This window comes from Nomia melanderi, chromosome 5, assembly GCF_051020985.1.
Source record: "Nomia melanderi isolate GNS246 chromosome 5, iyNomMela1, whole genome shotgun sequence".
Lineage (NCBI taxonomy): Eukaryota > Metazoa > Arthropoda > Insecta > Hymenoptera > Halictidae > Nomia > Nomia melanderi.
The window spans coordinates 13,164,260-13,186,559 of NC_135003.1; the positions used below are offsets into that span (position 1 = coordinate 13,164,260).

Genomic DNA, 22,300 nt, shown 5'->3' on the forward strand with positions numbered 1-22,300 from the left:
AAAGGTTTTATTGAGTCGGTAATAACGACTCGAGATACATAAATCAGTCGGTAATCACGTATCCGCATCGGTAACGTAGAACATAACATAAAATGGCAACGGACCTTGAATATTCTATTTTCACAGAAAATTCAATTACATAAGTACAGAAATTTCTAGTAGAATACACTAAAATAATCTTTCAATGTAGATTCATTAAGACCTCCGATTAGGCTATCATATTCCTTATCTGTACTTCTATTAACCGAGAAACAAACGAAAAATTTATGTATTTTATTCAATGCCATTTCACAAATGCTTTTAGTCTAATTATAATTATCACGGTGCAGCGGTTAAAATGTAAAAAAGCATACTTGTCGCGTTCGTATGAAATTACTCGTGGAAATCCCTAAAATGTTGAAATAAATGTTCGAGTAGATACGACGTATTATTCGTGCGAGAGCATAAGGAATGTTTAGCGCAGGGACGCGTGTACATTATTTTATTGGAGAAGTCTTATATAAATATCGATTACGGGGCTGTTTCAAATTGAACCGCTCCTGAACGCTACACTTGTGACAGTATGTGCAGCGCGTTTCAGTCGCTCTTAATCGCTCGGTGATAACACTTCAATACTTGTTCATTGTGCGTCACGAACAGCGCGTAACGTTCAGGTGAAAACCTTTTCTCCGTAATTTCCCACCTTCCGACGTCGCGGCCTCTTCAAACTAATCTTCAATGGCACCAGTATTGTCACTTTCCTAATAAGCTCAGTGAACGACATCACCGTGACGTCGCCCGTCGCAAATACATTAGTGGAGGCACGGATGGTCTTCTTTTTCCATGAGTATCATTTAACCCACTCCACCGTCAGCTCCAATTCAATTCTTATAATCGATTTTCTTTTTATTTTTTAAATAAATCCGCCGAGGATACGACGGTATTTTGATCACGTCTGTCGAAAGCAAGGCGAACTTCGTAAGACGAGTGACGCGAAGGAGGAAGCCTCAGCGAATCATGATCTTAACGAAATCATATTAATTGGCTTGGGTAAGGTAAATGGACTTAGAAAGACACTGTTTACGAATTATCTTCCCTAACGCTATAATCGTTTGTTATAAATATTTTGTACGTTCTTGACTATCTCCGACAAAGGGAAATTAAAACATTTTCGAAATTCACTTATTCCGCGAGAACAAAAGCGCTAGAACATTCGCTTCGCGCATCGTTCGAACTCCGAAGGGTATCGGGAGACCATGGCGTCACGAATGGCAATATCATTTCGATGTGTCGGAGACTTAATTAGTTTCGTCGTTCGATTACGTTAATCGAATCGGCACGTAAGAAGTTCAGTCCGGTTTCGAAATTTTTCGCGGAATGGGAAGCGGAGAGAACGTCTTGCAGCGGCGATGACGCATGTCGCGTCACAGATATATAGGATAGTCGTACGTGAATAACTAGAAAACACATACAGGTAGCAATAGCCGTCGTGCACGTGATTGCGGGAACACGTGTATCAGCTGTTACTAGCGTGCAACGGCTTCGCGAGCTACAGAAGGAAAACGATAAGCCCGGTACTAGGTCGAGACCGGTTCGCGGAGACCGCCGGTGAAACGTATTGGAACGCGGCCATTTTTTCGGGCGCCGTTCGAGAGAGGGTTGCGTGCCTAAAAAGTTACAGTAAAATTCTGCTACGCGCGGTGATTGCGATATACCAGTAAAACGAATGATTTTTGTTCGTCAGGTGATTCGACGCTGACAATGTTAACGTTTACCCGGTCCCACGCAGGATTTACCGCTCGTTGCAACCCCATAAGGAAAGTTATAATACGAATTGTTAAAATACGTTGATGGTATCACGATAGTGCAACTGTATCTTTGAGAAGGAAGATAATGATTCCGATCATTGCTGATTATTTTGAGTAGACTGCAGTCGGCGCTGTTGTGTCGCAGCGTACTAATGGCCGACGTGTTTGTTTCAGGTACAGTTTGACGGGCATCCGAATCTGATGCTAGTGACCAACCATCGCGAAAGTAAATGGGTTTCGCTTCCAGTAAACACGATTCTCCTCCGCCAACTACTTTCGAGCATCCTGTTCGCCCGTGTCACGCGGCACACGATCACACGCAGATCACCGTTTTGGAGAAACGGAAGATTCAGTCTCAGCCAGGGTAATAGGTAATTATCCCCCTCATGTTTCGTTTGGATTTACGTCACTCGGACGTCGTTGTTTCAATCGTTAATGGCCAGTGTTTTCATTTATAACTTTCCTCGTGCATTCATGCATGAAACGGAGGTTCTTGAATATTTAGCCCTTTGGACTCGGAAGTGTTTCGTTGGAAATTAACATTTTCGAACTACAAAGATACTTTTTGAAATTAACTCAAAGAGAGATCGCAAGTAAATTGGGAAACGAAGCGTTTTTATCCCAATATTTCACGCGTCGATACATTATACACGGTTCAATATTAAATATAAAATTTTATAATTTCGCTTCGTCGGATCAGGTGGCCACTGAGAGTCACCTCGAGTGCAAAGGGTTAAAATTAGAAGGTGAAATCGGAGATACTGGTTTTTTAAACAAATTATTCTACTCAAGTTCTTTATTCTATGGGAAGTGTCCTGTAGTAAGTTACTTGTTTCATTAGATTCGTTGAAATAAATTCTTACAAAATTAAATAATCTTAATTGACTTATCAACGGTTAATTTTTGTTCAACACTAGAACTACCGAGCACATAAACCGACTTTTGAAAATTTCATTATAAATGCTACGAACGTTTATTAAGATTTAATCAGCTTCTAGTAATTTCTCAAAGAGATATTCGTAGATCTTCAGTAATCGCAAAAGAAAAAATAGAAACTTGGTAGTTCTAGTGTTAACTATGACTTCCGCGAACGATTTTATGAAAATTCAAAAATATGCGTAGTCCACGGTATGCAAAAAGTTCATCGGTTCGAAATTACGATCCTAATGTATTTAATTCGTCACGTGAACGCAGAATGGACGGTTCATAAAATACTGATACCAGATAAGCGCTCGTGGCTATTTTTATTTAAACAGTTCGAACGATAATGTTCATACGTGTGTTTTTACGAAACTTACATATTAGAATACGATTTTTCCATTCGAGAAAAAAGGAAAATCACTATTTACAAATAGATTGCATAATTTCCGTTGCCATTTAGATACCGAATGTTGGCCTTAATCGACGCTTACGATATGCAATATAATATATCAGAGTTGACACACAGAACAACTTGTTACAGAATATATTTGATTTGAAAAGTCATTATGTTTCATAGTTCAGGGAATTCTCGAAAAAACTATTTCTATTATTCCTCTTCATATACACATCTCAGATATACGCTTTCATTGCCGAAAACAATATATAATTCATTGATACAAAGGAAATTAATCTCCACTTGTTACAAGGAAAGCAACAAAAAATCTACTTACTAGTTCCAATTATTTATCTTCTGACGTTTCATCGTTATTTGCAGAAAATTGCTTGTACCCTGTTGGTTTATGCAAATTGATTTTTGCTTATCACGACCATTCGTTTCTATTAAAAAACGACTCGCTCAAACCGCCATGCACACCAACATAGCGTAAATATATTTATTATTTCTCATGGTTTCGCACTAACATTCTCTCAAGATGGTGCAATATCGTCCTACACACATTTACCACTTACAAATACACTTTTTGTCGCTGTTCTTGTAACGTGTCGCTATTAAACGCACAGTTACCATGTCGATTTGTAGTGCATACATTTATATTGCAAACACGAAATGTAAAATAGAGTATTTAAAAAAAGATACTTCTCCCACCCAACGTACGTTCACGAATGATTCGACGATGAACGCGAGCCGCCTCGTTTTTGCGACATAAAACCGAAAGACTGCGTTAACAGAGCGACAGAAGTGTTTCAGGTTTTTTTTTAGAAATCGAACCTGCCGAGAATACGACAGGTGGTGTTTAATTAGGTGGTAAATTCATAGCAGTTTCCTTTCTCTTCGCGATACACGTGAGTCGCAACGGGAAACACGTGAATGGTCTACTGGGAACCGGCAACGGGCTCCGCAAGTCCGTGACCTCCTTTCGGAGATTACGGACATTTTATTAATCCAGCAAAATATTAAATAATTGCGCGTCGCGTTCGCGCAGTAAACGGTCCAGCGTTTTACAATATTTCGCCAGGTGCGGCTGGCTGCGTTGTCTCGTTTCGACAGTGTCTTTGATTTTATAATGGCGTACGTCGAGTCATTAGCCTCTTCCGGTTTAACGAGATCGCTCTAAAGGGTGGCTCGTAAAGTCACGATGGAATGTAGCTCTTTTTCGACAAGTCGAGAGAAACGCGAATGGACAGAAGTGAATTACAAAATTCACTTGTAATCAATCTTATTTCGTTCTATATATTTTATTTATCTCTGTATTCGAATACGGCGAAACTATCGAAATGGACACTTCGACGGAAATATTTGGAAATTCGCTCAATTTGTATCGTCGACCGTGTTTAACGTTAAAACTACCGAGTTAAATTGAGTTCTCGAAATTCCTCTATAAGAACTCCAAGAGTGCATTTGTTAAGGGTTCATCTGATTTAGATTTCAGTTCGCGCGGTGTTGAATCGATTTGTTTAATCATTTCTCAGAGGAACGTTTGTTGTTTTTAATAATTGGAGAAAGAAGAAATCGGCGATATGTTATTTTGACTCATCTAGTAGTTTTAGTGTTAAATACATTCTCTGACAGATCAATAAAGGCTTTAAGAAAAATCAGTACATTTTTTATTTTATATTTATTTCTATGATTCTCTTGATACGTACGATTCTCGACTGCTGAGATCGCAATAAAATTCTGAAATAACCTTTCTTCTTTGGTTCCGGAGTCCTGAAATCTGACGCGTAAACGTGCGGATTTACGCAAATATCCGCTGATGTTAACTCGATATCACCAACGTGCAAGAAGTGTTGTAAAACATTGGAATTTCGTACTGTTGTAGACGGAGTCCACGTGACCGGTGAAACCGTAAGCACGTGAATAGCCTAGTGAGCTTCAGGAACGTTTGCTCAGTCCATGACCGCTTTCTGCAACCCGGCAATCCTTTTACCGGTCTCGCGCGGCTCTCAGGGAGTTATATACGCACTCCTCTTTAAGGATACGTGCACAGTGCATTAATGCATAGGGTGATCTATGAATCAACGACCGCGATATTTGAGTTATTTGTTTATTCGACGATAAATTTACTCCAACGAGAAATTAGAGTGAGAGGAAAATGTGCTTTGCCATTTAGAAAATTCTATAGAAAAATCCTATCCATAAAACGGGTGTAATAGAAATAAATAGTATCTTTATGTTTGAAAAATTCATGATCCACTTGTGTCTTGTGTTCAATCGACCACTGCAATATTTAAGTTATTTGTTTATTCGACGATGAACTTATTTATTTCTATTACACCCGTTTTATGTTTGGAAGATTCACGATCCACTTGTGTCTTGTGTTCAATCAACGACTGCAATATTTAAGTTATTTGTTCATTCGACGATGAACTTGCTCCAATGAGAAATTAGAGTGAGAGGATAATGTCCTTTGCCATTTAGAAAATTCTATAGGCTGAAGATAAGATGAAGATACTATTTATTTCTATCACACCCGTTTTATGTTTGAAAAATTCATGACCCACTTGTATCTTGTGTTCCAGCCAGGGATTGAGAAGGTTCCAAAAACTGTTATACACTGGTTCCAATTAAAACAGTTACGAGTATCCCAATAAAGTCATAACTGTTGTCAGGTATATCAGTATATTATTTTTTATAACAATTACAGAACCGATACAGAACACAATATTTGTAATCTAATTAGATAACCATCAACCCTTTGCACTCGAAAGTTTTTTCCTAGAAATATTCAACACTCTTTGATAAAATCTAGACGATGCTTGTTGCGACTAATGTAAATAGTTTAATCGATAAATTAAGGGATAAGTGTATTTTACTTTGATATTTCACATAGTGACTCATTATACAAAGTTTAGTATTAAACATCAAACTTCATAATTTCGCTGTATCAAACCACTGACTCTCAGTCACCACTTGGTTTGATTTGCAAAATTATAAAGTCTTACATATAATATTAAGCTTCGTACGATGCATCAATATATGGAACATTGAAATAAAATAACTTTCCTCCTTAATTTACATACAAAGGGTTAAATCTTATTAACTTTTTTCATACCCAATCACTTCCGTATTTTCGGTGTACACCCACAAAATTTGTTTAGCACTCGAACGGTCAACGTCTCCCAATGAACGCGGCAAATGTCAGGAACGACCGAAAAAATGGCGTGCGCGCTGATTCGTGGACCGCCCTGTGCACAGCCAGCACGTGCATGTCCTAGTCGACGTCAGGCGTGCTGTCGGCCTACCGTACTCCCAATCCGATCAATGTTGTCGCGTTGCACAACGATTAGATGCCTTTCCAGCGATCCTTTCGCTTTTTCCCGGCACCTCCTTCGCGAAGGCCGGAGCCAACGATCTCGGCGCCGAGATCGCGACACGCTGCTGGCACTCTCTCTCTCTCCCAGATGCCATTTTCACCCGTTCCCTTCGTGCCCAAGTAGCTGTCGGGGAGACAGTCGCGCGGAGCCCGTCGAGGCTGCCTGCTAGGTCTCGTTAAGGATACCCTGGCCGCAATTTGTCGAAGGTTCGTGTTGTCTCGGCTCGATGTGCGTCTCGTGATTCCCACAGGATCTTCTTCTCTGTAGTGTCTCCGCTACCTTCTCGCGGTGGCCGGTCTTAGCCTTCGTGTTTCGTCCGTATCGGTAGAGCACCCCTTGCATGACTGCCCCCGACAAGATGGCATGGCTCGATGGTGTTGGATACAGGTGGATATTTAGTTGAACAGATCAGGACGGTTGTGCACGTTTTAGAGGAGCTGGTTCGCCGGTCCATTGTGCGACGAATGAACTAAACCCTCGGGAAGCTGTGTTTTAACCCTTTGCGGACGAGGATTTTTTGAAGTATCGAAAACCTTTCGCCGAGGAAGTTGAATCGTACAACAAACCTCTGAATGCCAGAGACAGAGAACAGCAGTCACTGATCTCTTGGTATTTGAACGAATCAATTGTTTATTCACGATTTCGTATTCGGAATGTAAAAGCTTGATGTCGCCAGACTGGCGAATATTAGAAAAATCAAACTGAAACGAGTCATTGAGTTCCTGAATATAATATCGTAGCTTACAATTTCTAATAACAATATAAAATTAATTTCATTTTCGTTATGTAAAATATAGGATTACGCCCATCACAAATATGTGACGCTGGCAGCGAGCGTGTTAATAACATTCCTCGCATTCCGTCCGGTACAAATGCGCTCTCAGTGTCTCGCATCGTTGGTTTCTTAAAGAATCTGTTTCAATTGATCATGCGAGTGCTCCGGTAATATTACAATAATATAATTAATAGTATTATTTCATCATTTCTTCGGACACTGAAATGATCTACAAATTATCCATACAAGGCAGTAAAACCTAGCGCGTTGAACAACCCCAAACATGAATCATCGTCGAATGCTCAACTATTTATCGCTCGATTTCTATGAATCACCGATAAAAATCCAATAGAAAATATCCATTTTTCCTTTCATTCGAAACACGATAAGATCTACGGTTAATTTTCAATTTTAGCGAAACGAAAGATGTTAGACCCACTATCGAATGAGAGAACGTTAGACTTTTATATGCACTTTCGATCTGTGCATGCGTGCGAAGCTTTTTAAAAACAGAATTTATTTTCACAGAAATGTCGGGCCCACGATCTCGCATCAGGGACCGTAAGCTTCTTTCGAACGGACGGAAAAGCGAGTCGTTCTATCGCGCATTGTCTCTCGAACGAAGACAATATCAGTTGGCAACGATATCAAGTTCCGCGTGCACCAGAGACGCAACACGTGGCGCGAAACGTGTTAACGTAACTTATATTTTATACAGAGACGTCCACTTACGGCCAGCAACGACCCAACGCGTACAGATACCACCGCGTTCGTGCAGTGTCATCTACATATCTCGCATTTGCCGAGTTCCACGAGTCTCGACGAGCTTCGAATGAAAATTCTCACTTCCGATCTAGTTTACCTTATTATCCGAATCGTGGAGATTTCGTGAACGAGCTTGAAACTCTTTGTATCACAATGTCTTTCACTGTGCTCGGTGAAACGACTTTATCGTTGATTCGCTAGGAAAAGAGAATTCGATACTTGTCTCATGCCTGCACTCTGAACTAATATTTCATTTATATGAGAAAGTAAAGAAATAATATTTAGGTTTGTTGAGTTCGATTGAACATTTTTGTCGCGAGTTTGCCTTGATACCATAGGAGGAGTTAGGGACGCCATAAGTCGGATAATAACGAGAATTAAATGAGTATCCGAGAATTTTATTCGAAGCACATATTTTGAGTGGATAACCCTATGTTACAATGATTTCTATAGTACCATGAAAGTCGTATACTTAATTAAGTGTTTATATCGCAGAAGTTGCCAACTGAATCGAAAATCTTTAAAGATTTTATTTTAGAATTAATGTTTCCTTTATTATTAGAAAACGTTTGATTTTGAAATTAATGTTTTCTTCGTTTTTATATTAGAAGTAAACAGCTTCGGGAAATCGTGAATATTCATTATAAACGACTCGTATTTGTTATGCTTTGGAGCAGTCTTAAAAAAGAAATTGGTAACATCAGTAATTCTAATGTTATGTGGATTTCGTTATGACCCAAGGTGAGATTCATTATTTATCAGTGGGATTCCTCGTTAAACAAGCTCTTCGCGGGCTTACGCTATTAAACGGATTAACCACGCAATGATGCGCAATAGCATGTTATTATTCAAATGACATGGCGACGGAGTTCGAAGAAGATACGAGAAATTTTTGTTGGAATGTCTGTTTTTTTCATTTTTAAACAACTGTTTCTTTTGTCCCTGAAAGACCGTGCGAACGTGTAATTTAATCCTCAAGCATCCTGTAAACGTACTAGAAGCATGTTTCACGATTAAATTCTGCGTATGTAGAATGAACGAGACTTACTGTTGGAATAAAACATTGTCCATCGGTCATTAACCCTTTACGGTCGAAAATGTTCTATGGTTTTCACTCTGGAACTTGCATCAATGTTCTTTAACACGTTGACTGCCACGAAAAACTTCTTTTTCAAGCTGTCCCCAATATTTTAACGCTTTTAAGAAATACGAAAACTTGTTGGATTCACCGTTAAGAAAATAAATTACTAGATCGGCAAGCAAATAATTTCGCACAAGTAGATAGCGTTACGTTCGTTTTGTTATTCTGTCAATGTTATAATTCTTTTCTTTTCAGATCTGATAGTTGACACTTTTAGATTACTATACAAACAAATTCCGTGTAATTCTCTTTACAACTGTTTACGGTGAATTTTAACATAAAGTGCAAAAAAAAACATTTTCGACGTACTTTACTTTTCTATTTCCACAATAGGAAACCGTAATTATGTTCTTGTCATCTCAATATTACTCTCTTCAGTCCCAATCGATTCGATTTCTAAAGATTCTTTTTCTAGCCACCTGTGAACGGATATTCCCTGGTGTATTTCTTCCCTCAATTCGACTGAATAGCATTATTATTATTGCACGTTCATCCAGCTGAATGTCACTGCATTAGGTAGCATTGTTCATGATACAGAAATCTTTTCAAATAATCATAGTTTAACTGAGTGACCCTTGACATTCAACGTGCTATCACGAACATAGATTCTATTTGACAATGGTGTCGACCTTTCTTAACACGTTGACTGCCACGAAAAATCTTCAGAGCTTTATGTATCGTTTTTTCTTTTATAGCAAAGATGAAAAGGAACGATTACTTCATTTTTGGCATTGCGATCATTAGGTTACATTATTATCTATTTATTTACGCTATTGAACATTGTGGTTCATTGGTTGTCTGGCACGTGTTAAGCGCCACGTAAATCTTGACCATTTTTTTGGAGAGTTATCCTTTTCAGCAAAGAGAAGTAGCATCTTTGCATTACACTATTATCAACTTTGCTACGTTACTAAACATTTTGATTCGACATTGAATATCTTCCATGTTGAGTCTAGCTTAACACAGGACATTATTCAAGTTTGTAGCATACATGTATGATTTTCCGAAATTCAATAAATATTTTTGTCAATTCATAAGCTGTGGGATAAGTCTCACTCGAAAGTCTCTTTCGTTGCTTCTTCCGAAGCGTAGATTGCAATATCATTGTATCATTACCCCGAAACCTTCAGAGGATAAATAAAAGGCAGTCGAAGGAATTCTCTGCGATTCCAATGAAACGATAGACTAGAAAAGAATCACAATACTCTGTACGTAATTGCTGTGAATTGGATAATTATAGGAAGAAAACGTTGCTGCGGACCCCACCGAACTATGTATAATTGTAAACAATGATTTCAGAGCCTGTAACTTATTCTTACAATTATTAAGAGGATCGAAAGATTTCGAAAAGTTTAAAGACGCTACTTTATAAAATTAAGGTACATAAATTTCTACTTGCTACTCGAGCATCGTCATTGAAGTCACGTTAAATGTTAGATGCTGGCACTAATGAGCACTGCGAAGCCCGCTTTTCTGGAGATCGACAATGATAAGTTCAAGACCATAATGAAAATATCAAACGAGGATGGGATCGAGCAAAGGAAGGATCGATCCGAGAAGGACGAAGACGCTTCGAAGACGCTGCAACTCCTTCGTATAAAAGGATTCCCGCGATTGTTACCCGAAGGTATCGTGTCACGAGATTTTTTTCTTTCTTTTTTCGAACAAAAAGGAACAGATCACCTATACCGTTATCGATCAAATGTTTTCAGATTCTTACTCTTAACATGATCGTACGTTTCAATATTAATTGCACTGCATCGAATCGTTTCCATTGTGTTCTTTTTTCACCGTTTTATTTCATCGATCATTACAGGGATTCAGGCGTTGGTTAATTATTGCCGATACCTGCGAGAATTGTGTCTGTCCTATTCGTTGCTCAGCGACGAATTGTTATTAGCACTGGGCTCCGAGAAGCAAATGCAATTGGAAACCTTACGACTGGAAGTGCATCAAGAGATAAAGCCGCTTCCGCGTGTCAGCGACACAGCTTGGTGTACGTTTTCGAGCCACCTGCCGAACATAAACCTTGTGCTGTGAGTGCACTTTTTTTCAATATCTTATTATCCTCCAGAGATTTCTTTCTGAAATGTCGGACACTGTTAAAAATTGTTTCATTGGATATGGCAAGAATTTTGTTGTTCATTTCTCTAAAATGAACATTTCTCTAAAATGATTCAGATCGACGTACATGACGAACGAAGACGATCAAAGTCAGCTTCTTGCTCCCTATGTTCCTATAACACACTTGTACTTTGGGGAGGCACCGTCCGAAGCAACATTGTTACGCATTGCTGGCGTGTGTTCTCGATTAGTCGAGATAGTTATCGCTGCTTATGGACCAGACACGCTTGACCGGGCACTATTGTCTATTGCCGAAGGATGTCCACGCCTAAACGCCGTCGGTTTGGGCGATTGTGAGATCACGTATGTATAATATAATGGAAGATAGTATTTTCAATGTTTAACGTTAGAATCTTCATAAAATCACTGTTCTCAAAGTTTGACATTAACAAATCTATAAGCACGTTTCTCTGATTTTCGGTTGACGAAAGAAACGGAGCAAATAAGAAATTGATAATAATTTATAATTATAATAAATTCGTTTAACCCTTTGCACTCCGAGTTCCTTTCACATTTACTTTTCCGTAATTCTGTATTGCTTTCAGTGTTTTAGTTGAAATGTATTTCGAAAGACAATTAGTAAACAGTGTAAACAATTCTTTTTACCAATACTATTAAAAATAGTATAACAACATAACATAATTAAAAAGTTTCATACTTTCGAATAAATTTACCGTTGAGATACTGGACGTAGGAGCGCAAAGAGTTAAGTTTTCTATTTGTGTAAAAGATCTTTTTGATGAAAGAATGTACCATGTTTAATATTCATATTCGTTGTTTCACGTTATTTGAAGCAGCCACTGTTTTATAAGGTTTTGATCATTTTTGTTCTCATTTGTCACAGTTGCTCAGGACTATTGGAGTTCGTGACGGTTTGCGCGAAACGACTGCGGATATTATACGTTTGGGAAACGTCGCTGATAGAAGACTCGGAGGTCGACGTGATGAAATTATCGAAAAAAATATCAGTGCTCCTCGGTCGTACGTGGGTACCTGAATACATACCGTTGTGCTGAAAGTTTTTAGTAGTAATCAAATCAATTTGAACGATACACCAATGGCTGACAATAGTGTGCGCATACGACGGAAATGTGCATAAGTGATAATTAGACTGTACGGATATCTATTTTCTATTTTTTACATGAATCAATTATCCGGGAGATATAAAAACTATGGTTTCGATCCGTAGAATAGAAATTTGCATATGCGTTGTAAGTTCTGTAATATTAGTATTTATAAAACCATTGTTTCGAGAAAAAAAAAACGATGAAATCTGAAATCACAGCGTAAATCGAGTAAAAAATTTCCGCGTTCTGATCGCGACCCATATGAAACCCATATGAAAGTGTAACTGTAGTTTTCCATCATCTTCATTAATTTATGTTTTCGTAAAAAAAAAGAGAGAAGAAAAAAATCGAATTATGCTAAGTACATTATGCGTTTTACACGACTCAATGAAAAGAACGAAAAAAGCCACGTATTGTAAAAATTGCTCGTGTCTGTTAATACCAAAAAATATAAACTTTATTAGATTATAATGGTACCTTTTTTGCGAGTGGCGTATATAAAATAAAATGATACCACTACTTATTTATCAATCGTCGCTCATGGTAGATATGTATAATATACAATAATTAATAATATAGTCTATAATGTTATTGTAATACAACAGACTATGTACATTATTTCTACATCATAACACAATAAATGATTGGATATACTTAGTAATTAATGTTATCTATTAAACGTTAACAATTAATGCTATTATCGTTCGATCGTCTCTTCTTGAAAGTCACGCGATTATATTTTTTTTTTTCTTTTTACATCTTACCGATGTTATTCTAAAGATGCGAAGTGCTCAGTCTTGTATCCCAGCCGATATATCCGATCTCTTGTCTCATTAAGGCCGATTAAAAAACCTAATATTTGAACAATTTACGCTTCATTTACAACAAACCATGTTAACACATACAAAAATCTGCATTAGCTTTGTTCCTTCTTTAATCCTAAATGTTTTTTTTCATTTACAACGCATATATAACGCATAACTTATCGAACAAATGTTTTTGCATTTCTACGAACATGTTCAAAGATTGAAATATATACCAGGTACATTGCACATACTTTTTAATCTTCAGAGATTTACTCGAACGTTTTGCCATGTATATTAGATTTTCATAGATCCAGACCCCAGGATTACAAGAAAACTTCAGTATAAAATATCACGTATCACATAAACACATAAAGGATCCCTCCTAGAGAAACATTTTATTTTCATTTAAAATCATTTCAATCTTTGGTAGAGAACCAGTAAAAAATCACACAGTTTAACCAAGCGTTTCTTATAAGAAACTTAAGAAAGACAGGGAAAAGTACAGGAAGAGTTTTATGAGCATACAACCTACCACCCACGATACTCTGTCAGAACAGGATATCTAAACAAAATTGAGCCAAAAAGTTTGCCCATAACTATGGCAAGGAACTACTTTGTCCACTGAGTTGACATGGACCTCCACATACTGAAGGTTTAAAGTGCCAGAGGGCTACCCAATGGAATTGGTCAAAATTCAAAAGCGAGAGCAAAAACCAAAAGTCTTAAAGGACCATAAGAAAGTCCAATCAAAAATGCAAAAGGTTAGACTCGCTCGACCAAGTTTAATGTCTGACAATAAATTGAGAACACAACCACCAGTGTACATGTCCTTTACAGGATGTATACTTTGCTAGCTAAATCAAAGGCAGGTGATCAGGAATGGAAGGTTCCTTTCTTCGGAGACTGAGATATTAAAGAGTCCAAGGTGACGGAGGAGCAGAATCCATACTTTATCATTAGGTTTAGGGCTAGGCTCCTTACCCCAGACACTACCAAGACACTCTGAAATGTCAACCGGTGCACCATACTGCTCAGAGTATGAGAAAAGTCTCATGGGACAACACAGCAGCAAGACAGCTCTTTCATTGTGTGCTTCCTTCAGTGAGTTTTATTCCATTCTGACCATTCAGATACACGTTTTCCTTCTACGAGACTTCTTGAGCACTCTGAGCAGTCTTAAATGAGATAATAGTGTCATTCGCTGGACCTAGAAGACACTGTTCTTGTCGGCTAACTATGGTGTAGATATCACTGATGATCTAGACGTTAGTTAAGAGAAAAAAAGGTGCTGTGACTTTGGCCACTGTAGGCAAACGCACCATTGGCGTGTGGGTTAGCAGACTATAGCGGATAAAGTGGGAATCAGACCCAGACACATTTACCCAAGTGAAATGCAGTTTGGTGATGGCGTGAGGTATCAGGAAGAGCATGACGACAGGCTACTTAAACGGTTCGTGCCCGTGGTGGGACTTTGAATATGTACCAGTACATGTTCGGGGACTAGTTAAGCGACAGTGTGTCGTTGAGCGAACCGACGGGCATTTTGTGAACAAGGGTACCGAACCAATTCATTTCAATCTTTGAACATAGCATTATTCCTCCGATCTCTGAAAGACACAGTTAATTGAATAAAATACAGTAGAATTTAAATTATTTAATATACAACAATGACGCATCGTGTTCGTTTTGTTATTAATTAGGAAATGCACTAATTATTCATTGGCATCTTCAAGCAACTGATCGAGTTGTAAACGTACAAAAAAATTTTAATCTAATTTATCACTTAAAGTAACAGAGCCCTTTGAACATGTTTGATGCACACATCAAAATGACTATATACTAATATCAGTATACGAATATTTTAATAAAAAATATTGCAAACATTTTAGGAACATGTACAAAAATTATTCTACTATAAATATATGGCTCTTGTTCCTAAATATCAGTGATATCAGCGTATTTGTCATGTACACAGACATAAATTTGCGAAATTGAAAGTTATTTAGAAATAAGATTGAAACATACGTGAAGCATTTCCCATGAAAGAAAACAGAAACATAATGTATAATTTGAATATCATTCCCCATTTACGATCCCTTCGCTCGTTAATTGCAATAATTCCTTCCTATTTGTTACATGTATCGTACAGTTAAGTCTCGTTTAATATTGGAATTTGCATCTTAATTTTTCATTAGAAACAAAGCAACTGATCAGACCCACTGCAAATATATATATATATATATATATGTATCGTTCACAGTTATTCGTGTTTTTTTTATTATTACTTAACATTATATTTATATATACGTAATCCAGTGGTCTTGAATTTTGCATCAACAAAAAATTAGATAATTATTCGATAATCGAGACTTAACTATGTACATAATAAATTTTAATATGACCTGTACAATGTTACTTAACTCTGTAACGTGGTGTGCTATTTACATTGAGAATTGAATTAAAGTATAAGTAAATACAAATCAAACTCCGCTTTATACAGATCATGGTGTATTAAGGGTTAAACGAAATTTTAAACACAGGTCTCAATTGCATATAAAACATGTCTAAAGTATTGTTAACTTTTAGCACCAGTTTAGGCATGTTCACCATTCTTTGTAACCACTACTTTTGGCAAAGTAATATTAATACTATTACGTAACTTCACTATTAACAGGCATAACAAAATAGATCGACAAGTATCTTATATCATTAAGAAGGAGCAATCAAACAAATGGACGGGTCGATTACTTATTTCTACACTAGGATACTGCTAATGAACGAAATTGCTAAAACCTATATCTCTACTCCATCTCTCGGTTTATTTATTTATCGATACTTTGAGTTTCATCGATGCATTATTAAACCGAGAGATGAAATAGCACAGATTCGTGCAAGTCCGCGTGTCGCAGAACTTTTTTTCTACACATAATTTAAGTGTTCGAATACAGATAAAAAATTGATGCAGCTGTAAGAGACATAATGATTTTTTCTTTTTTTTTTCTTTTTGAGCATTACGACTGCTAAATTTGCTCGAGGGGCCGCTGATCTAGTATCGATAATAAAATTTTAGCTTCCTACAAATTTCCTTAATTAATCGATCGTAAAAATTTTTGTAGAGTTCCCCCTATCAAAATCTTCATAATAATTGTGAGAAGCTTCAGCCCCAAGAACAAAATGGATAACATTATAATGGATATTTCTGATTGCCTTGGCGCACAATAAGTTTAACAATAACAAGATTTTCATTACGACATGTCGTATTGAAAATAATAGTTTTCCCTTTTATAATAGATTTCACTATTATATACGCACCTGTCTATTATTTATTAAGATATGGCTCTTGGTATTAACCAGTCATATCAATAAAAATATTTTGAATTCCCAAAATCAATCCTATAAGAAGATACTTTGATCACGTTAAACTGTATTAATCTTTATGATACGATAATATAACTTATATGATTCATACAAACCTAAATAAATTAATCAATCAGGCATATCAATAGAAATTATAGGTACAACAGGTTTCGTTAGGTCGATTTTCTTAACATGTTTCTCGTTCTTATCCGAAACCATTGGTTCAGATGGCGGTTGATCTTGTTCACTTCTTGGTTGATACGATATATTACCGTATTCCTGAAGTAATGGACACAGTCCTAATAAAAAGTGACAAAAGTCTTTTCTAATACCAAACCACCCTAAAATTCATAATGGCCGATTAATATTAATTAACAATAATCTAACCGAGAAGAATATAAAATTATTGTTACTCACATCTATTTCCACCTTTTGCATCAAAAGACATAAAAATAAGTGTTACGTGAGATATTAAAAGTGGCATGGCGACTGTGGTGTAATTTAATGAAATGTCTCCATCCAATTTATTTGCTAATAACACCTACAATTAGGTAAAAACCAAGTTAATAGAATCTCTTGAACATTCACAGTTTCATTGAAATAGGATTCCTTACTTGGAACACTGAAATTGGAACCACGAGAAATGTGTATGCCAGTGCAGAATTTAAGGACGTCCGCCTCTGTCTGGCAGTAACTTGTGGTGCCCTTAATAAAACAGCTGCAAACACTATTGCATAGAGAACAGCAACTAGGGACAAGCTCAAAAGTGTCCAAACAGGCACGAACACTACTTCCCAACTCCATGTTATAAAACCATCTAGTCTTAACGCCAAGAAAATAAATTGCAATACATTAACTGCACAGAACAATTCAAGTTCGAATGACCGATCATGTTTTGCAGCCCAAATACATACCTGAAAGTATAATATACTTATATTTGGAGAGAATTAATCTATAGTATACAGTGTTTCAGCTGTAGGAGAACAACTAAATATCTCCTTTGTATTTAATAATGTATTATCTATTTGAAAAAAAATTAAATATGATAACTCTACAGTCGGGAAATTATTTTGTCTACAATCTTATAACTTCTCTTAAGCATCAGTCGGTTTTGCTATAAATAAGAATAATTATAATCCTTTAAATAATAAGCCATTACATAATGCTTACCAATACACTAATACTGTCTTTACAAACAGCTAGGGAACAGATCTTTTATACATTTGTACACTGACGGTATGTACACCACCGTTGATGGACATGACCTTGAACATTTATAACAAACAGTAAATTTGTATTCCATTCTAACTTTGTTTTGGAATTGGATCACCTTTGTGAATGCAAGGTCATCCCAAGGTCATCTCTTAGCCATATTCAAATGCAATTTAATGATTGCTACAAGATGAAGTAAAAAAAAAGTAATGCTTTTTCTGCAAAAAAAAATACAAATGACATTGAAGAAATCTAAAAAAAAAAATGACTGTGAATAAAACGTTCATTTCATGGCTCCTGCTTTAAAACCGTTTAAATTGTATTTTAAACATTCTTAACATTCTTGAAAACAAAGGAGATATTTAAATGTTCCTGTTCAGCTGGAACATCTTGCATATAACTAGCTAAAAATATAAAAATTCTTCATATCTTAAACGAAACTGAATCTTTTATATTGAATCTCTATCTACATCAGCTTTTATAACATTTTTGTAACTGTTTTAAACAAATAATGAAGAAACTGTTCCTGCAATAAAGTACACTTTTCTAATACAGTACTTTCTGCTTTCATTAATTATAAATAATAATTTTATACTTTTAGCTAGCATTGAATTTAATCCAAATATACTTACTGCTATTGACACTATAGAAATAAAAATAAGTGGTATAAATACAAGTATCCAAAGGTGCCTTTCCGATTCTAATTTATCACATACTAACAATTCAAACATTAACAGGATCAAGTGTAATGCTAAAGTGATTAACATTGCCTTGTAATGTACATAGGCATCTCCTTCGAGCCTTGCATGTGGATGTCTCCACCAAACGTAACTTCCGACAGTAGCACCCAAAATTACCATACTCTTCCAAAACCATATTGGTGTAAACACACACCAATAACTCCATTCTATGAAACCATCCAGCCGAAGAGCGAATAGGGATGTAAATATCATCAAACAGCAATGCACTAAAAATTTGCTACAATATAAATTAAGAAATGTTAGTTTCCAAATATTTGATAAAATTACTTGTTTTCAATTCTGTACATCAGATATTAGTTTTCTTACAATTTTAGAAAAACTAGTATTTAAAATACATGACAATAACACTACAAAGTTAGATGAAAAGTCTTGAGAAAAAACAAAGAAGGAAAAACAAAGAAGATTACATCAAACTGTTTAAAAATAAAGTATTTTAAAAAATTGATAATTAAATTATTTAACCCAAACAAAATGTAATTTCACTGATTGTAAAACATATATTTTGAACGTATAAATATTAAAAATAATTATATATTCCGTTGACTAGTGACAAAGGTCAAAAGCCTTGTAACAATGACAAAATTTAGCGAATAAAGAAAGACGAGGATTTGTTTAAAATAAACACTTGACCTATTTAAAAAATATAAACCAAACCGAAATTAATTAAATAAGGAATATTATAACTCAGTCATTGGAAAATTTCTCTATTTATTAAACTATCTACATCCGCTAATTTATAAAAAATAAGAAGGAAAATCTTATCGAGCACTTAACGATAAAAGTTTCTTTATACATAAAATAAGGTTCGTTGTTTTGCATTCTTTTTATTTGTTTCGTGGAATACTCTAAATATAAGATCTCGATATCCCACAGTAATTCATTTTTAATCTACAGCATTAACGAAAATCCATATAATTCACGCGCAAGGTTTTACCTTGGATTGAAGTCTTGAAAGAGTGTTTGCAGATTCATGATTATCAGAAACGTTTTGTAGGCCAACTACTTGACGTAAATCTTCGTGATGATCGTCGCGTATAAACGCATCCCACCGAAAATCGTTTCATTTACCGCAGAGTTTATCGCGGAAGAACACGAATAGTGAGCTCCGCATTTGCAGACAAAAAGAAAAAATAAATCCCACAATTTCGCACGCGAAATTTTCGAATTGCACTGAAATCAGCCGAAGGCCAACAGCTGTCGACATTCGATACGTCAAGTGGTAACTCAAACGTTAGCAGAGAACTTCGTACTTATTTGAAATGCATATTCAAAATGTAATCCATCAAATCTTTGATTATACATTTTACAAATACATTGGACACTCGAGAAACACGATGGATCTCTAATAATATTCAATCGATGAAGAATTTCGGAAATAATTCGAGTTAAAAACTTCAGAACCCAAAATACAAATTTTGGTATTATGTGTTTATTTCTTAAACCATATAATTAATTATCATTTTATTTCGTTCCTAAACAATTACATAAACTTTAATCCTTTTAATAATATTTTGATATATATCATATTTTAGTATCGATATATTAAAATGAATATAGTAATTTTTAAAATTTAATAACAATTGTAATAAAAACAAGATGACAGAATGTATATTTAATGATAAAATTATTTATATCAGAATAAATAATTGTTTTGACGCACCCTATAGATAAGTAAATGATATAATTAAAATAATTTTATATATTTTATTTTTAAAGAATATTCAGTAAATCAGTCACTTTTTAAAAAGTGATTATTTAAAATATGGGTACAATAGAAATTCATCAACCAATCAGCGTTTACGTATGTACATATAACTCATAGGTTGCTCTACCAGTTTCCGGTGGTGGATAAGCGTGCTTCTTTTCGTCTGTAACCTCAATCATGGCGGTGGGTAAAAATAAGGGTCTTTCAAAAGGAGGTAAAAAGGGAGTGAAAAAGAAGATGTAAGTAAAATAATAATGAGTTTTCCTTGAACTTTAATTCTTCAATATGCAGAAATTATAATATTTCACTTCTTACGTGGCAAGATGTGCCGAATTAAAACAGATTTCATACACCTGACATTTGAATGCTTAGAGATACATTTCTCGATTAATAGATTATCTCTATCAATATTTTATAATTCAAATAAAAGTAGTCTAAGAAGAAGCTATTCGTTTTTCATCGAGACTAATTATGCATTTAAAATAATATTTTTAATACGCTCCTCCGATGTTTATTAACATGCTCATCACGTTTACATTTTTCAAACAAAGTTTCAGTACTGAATGAAACATTCAGTGTATCGCATATAAAGTATATCATATAATTAATCATATTAATGTCAATTAAATTTATGGGGTTTCATTACATATATATGAAATTTATTACTCTAACCTTAAAGTGTGGCATCAGTATTAGAAGATTAATCTAAATATATTCTTCTTATAGTGTTGATCCTTTCACACGTAAAGATTGGTACGATGTTAAGGCACCGTCTATGTTCACCAACCGTCATGTTGGCAAAACATTGGTCAACAGAACCCAAGGAACAAGTAAGTTATTTTAAAAATCATTTGCAACTCCAGCTCCATGAAAGTACCTTCATTACTTTTTGTGGCGTTTTATGTTGCAAAAGTAAAGCAGCTCTATACTTTGGTATTGTTTCAACAAGATACTAAAATTAGATACTGCTACAAATGTTTTCTTTTTTATTCAGTTTATAATATCTTAAGTACATATACTAAATTATTTTCGTCTTTAACAAAGTATGTGCTTTATTTTATAGAGATTGCATCTGAGGGTCTAAAGTACAGAGTATTTGAAGTCTCTTTAGCGGATTTGCAGAATGATGGTGATGCAGAGAGATCTTTCCGTAAATTCAGGTTAATTGCAGAGGATGTGCAACATCGTAATGTACTGACTAATTTCCATGGTATGGACTTGACCACAGACAAATTGAGGTCTATGGTAAAAAAATGGCAGACTCTCATTGAAGCTAATGTTGATGTAAAAACTACTGATGGTTATCTTCTCAGAGTTTTCTGTATTGGATTTACTAACAAAGACCAGTTGAGTACTAGGAAGACATGTTATGCTCAACATGCACAGGTTTGTAATTATATTTTATATATCATACTCTATTTCCAATACTTGCAACTTACAGTTCATAAGAGTATTCATTTGCTTTTGTGATATATACTGTTGCATAGAAAAAAAGTGCATTTGCTTACCACATTACCTCTGAAATAAGAAGTAGTGATATAGGATATTGCAACATTTATATAATTCTATATAAATTGAAGATATTTTTATACTAAAGTACATAGCTATAATTATCACTATTTTTCTACTTAGGTTAAGAAAATTAGGCAGAAGATGGTTGAAACAATCACTAATGATGTTACGAAGAGTGACTTGAAGGGTGTTGTCAGTAAACTTCTGCCAGATGCAACGGCCAAAGACATTGAGAAGGCATCCCAAGGAATTTACCCACTCCATGATGTTTATATTCGTAAAGTATGTTTACATACGTAATTGAATAATGGATTGTTATAAAAATAGCAATAAAAATAATATTAATAATTTTATTTTTTGACAGGTTAAAGTATTGAAGAAACCACGTTTTGAACTGAGCAAGCTTTTGGAACTTCATGGAGATAGTGCAGGTAGCAAGCCGGAAGAAGTAGGAGAAACTGGCTCAAAGGTCGACAGACCAGAAGGCTACGAACCACCTGTACAGGAATCTGTTTAAGGGAGTAATTCTCTTTCAATATTTGATATAAATAAAAGTCACGTTCAGTGCAAAAACTATTTTCAGCTTTTTTCTA

The 22,300-nt window shown here is 35.5% G+C and overlaps 3 protein-coding genes across 8 annotated transcripts; 2 read left to right on the forward strand and 1 right to left on the reverse strand.

Moving 5' to 3' along the window:
• The first annotated feature begins 507 nt into the window (after positions 1–507).
• Positions 508–13,015, forward strand: LOC116424131 (F-box/LRR-repeat protein 3). 5 transcript variants are annotated; one of them, XM_031970129.2, is made up of 7 exons: positions 508–653; positions 1,962–2,158; positions 10,463–10,542; positions 10,601–10,790; positions 10,980–11,199; positions 11,345–11,590; positions 12,132–13,015. In XM_031970129.2, the coding sequence occupies exons 4-7, from the start codon at positions 10,601–10,603 to the stop codon at positions 12,301–12,303; spliced, it is 828 nt and encodes a 275-aa protein (XP_031825989.1). In that variant the 5' UTR covers positions 508–653; positions 1,962–2,158; positions 10,463–10,542; the 3' UTR covers positions 12,304–13,015. The 5 variants fall into 5 exon arrangements, with proteins under 5 accessions (XP_031825989.1, XP_031825979.1, XP_031826006.1 ...); XM_031970119.2 differs by lacking the exon at positions 10,463–10,542; XM_031970146.2 differs by lacking the exon at positions 10,463–10,542 and having other exon boundaries at positions 550–1,034.
• On the reverse strand, positions 12,786–19,732 carry LOC116424121 (transmembrane protein 185B). Of its 2 annotated transcripts, XR_012998698.1 has the most exons (7): positions 19,425–19,732; positions 18,362–18,707; positions 17,132–17,431; positions 16,935–17,058; positions 16,634–16,858; positions 16,473–16,553; positions 12,786–14,767 (listed from the first exon to the last, which is right to left on the reverse strand). XR_012998698.1 is itself a non-coding variant. In XM_031970098.2 (6 exons), exons 1-5 carry the CDS (start codon positions 19,460–19,462, stop codon positions 16,647–16,649), a joined length of 1,020 nt encoding a protein of 339 aa, XP_031825958.1. In that variant the 5' UTR covers positions 19,463–19,732; the 3' UTR covers positions 12,786–16,553; positions 16,634–16,646. The 2 variants fall into 2 exon arrangements, 1 of the variants encoding a protein (XP_031825958.1); XM_031970098.2 differs by having other exon boundaries at positions 12,786–16,553.
• A 561-nt stretch (positions 19,733–20,293) lies between these two features.
• Positions 20,294–22,283, forward strand: RpS3A (ribosomal protein S3A). Its single transcript, XM_031970176.2, has 5 exons — positions 20,294–20,434; positions 20,922–21,025; positions 21,259–21,581; positions 21,828–21,989; positions 22,072–22,283. Exons 1-5 carry the CDS (start codon positions 20,373–20,375, stop codon positions 22,222–22,224), a joined length of 804 nt encoding a protein of 267 aa, XP_031826036.1. The 5' UTR covers positions 20,294–20,372; the 3' UTR covers positions 22,225–22,283.
• Positions 22,284–22,300: the final 17 nt, after the last annotated feature.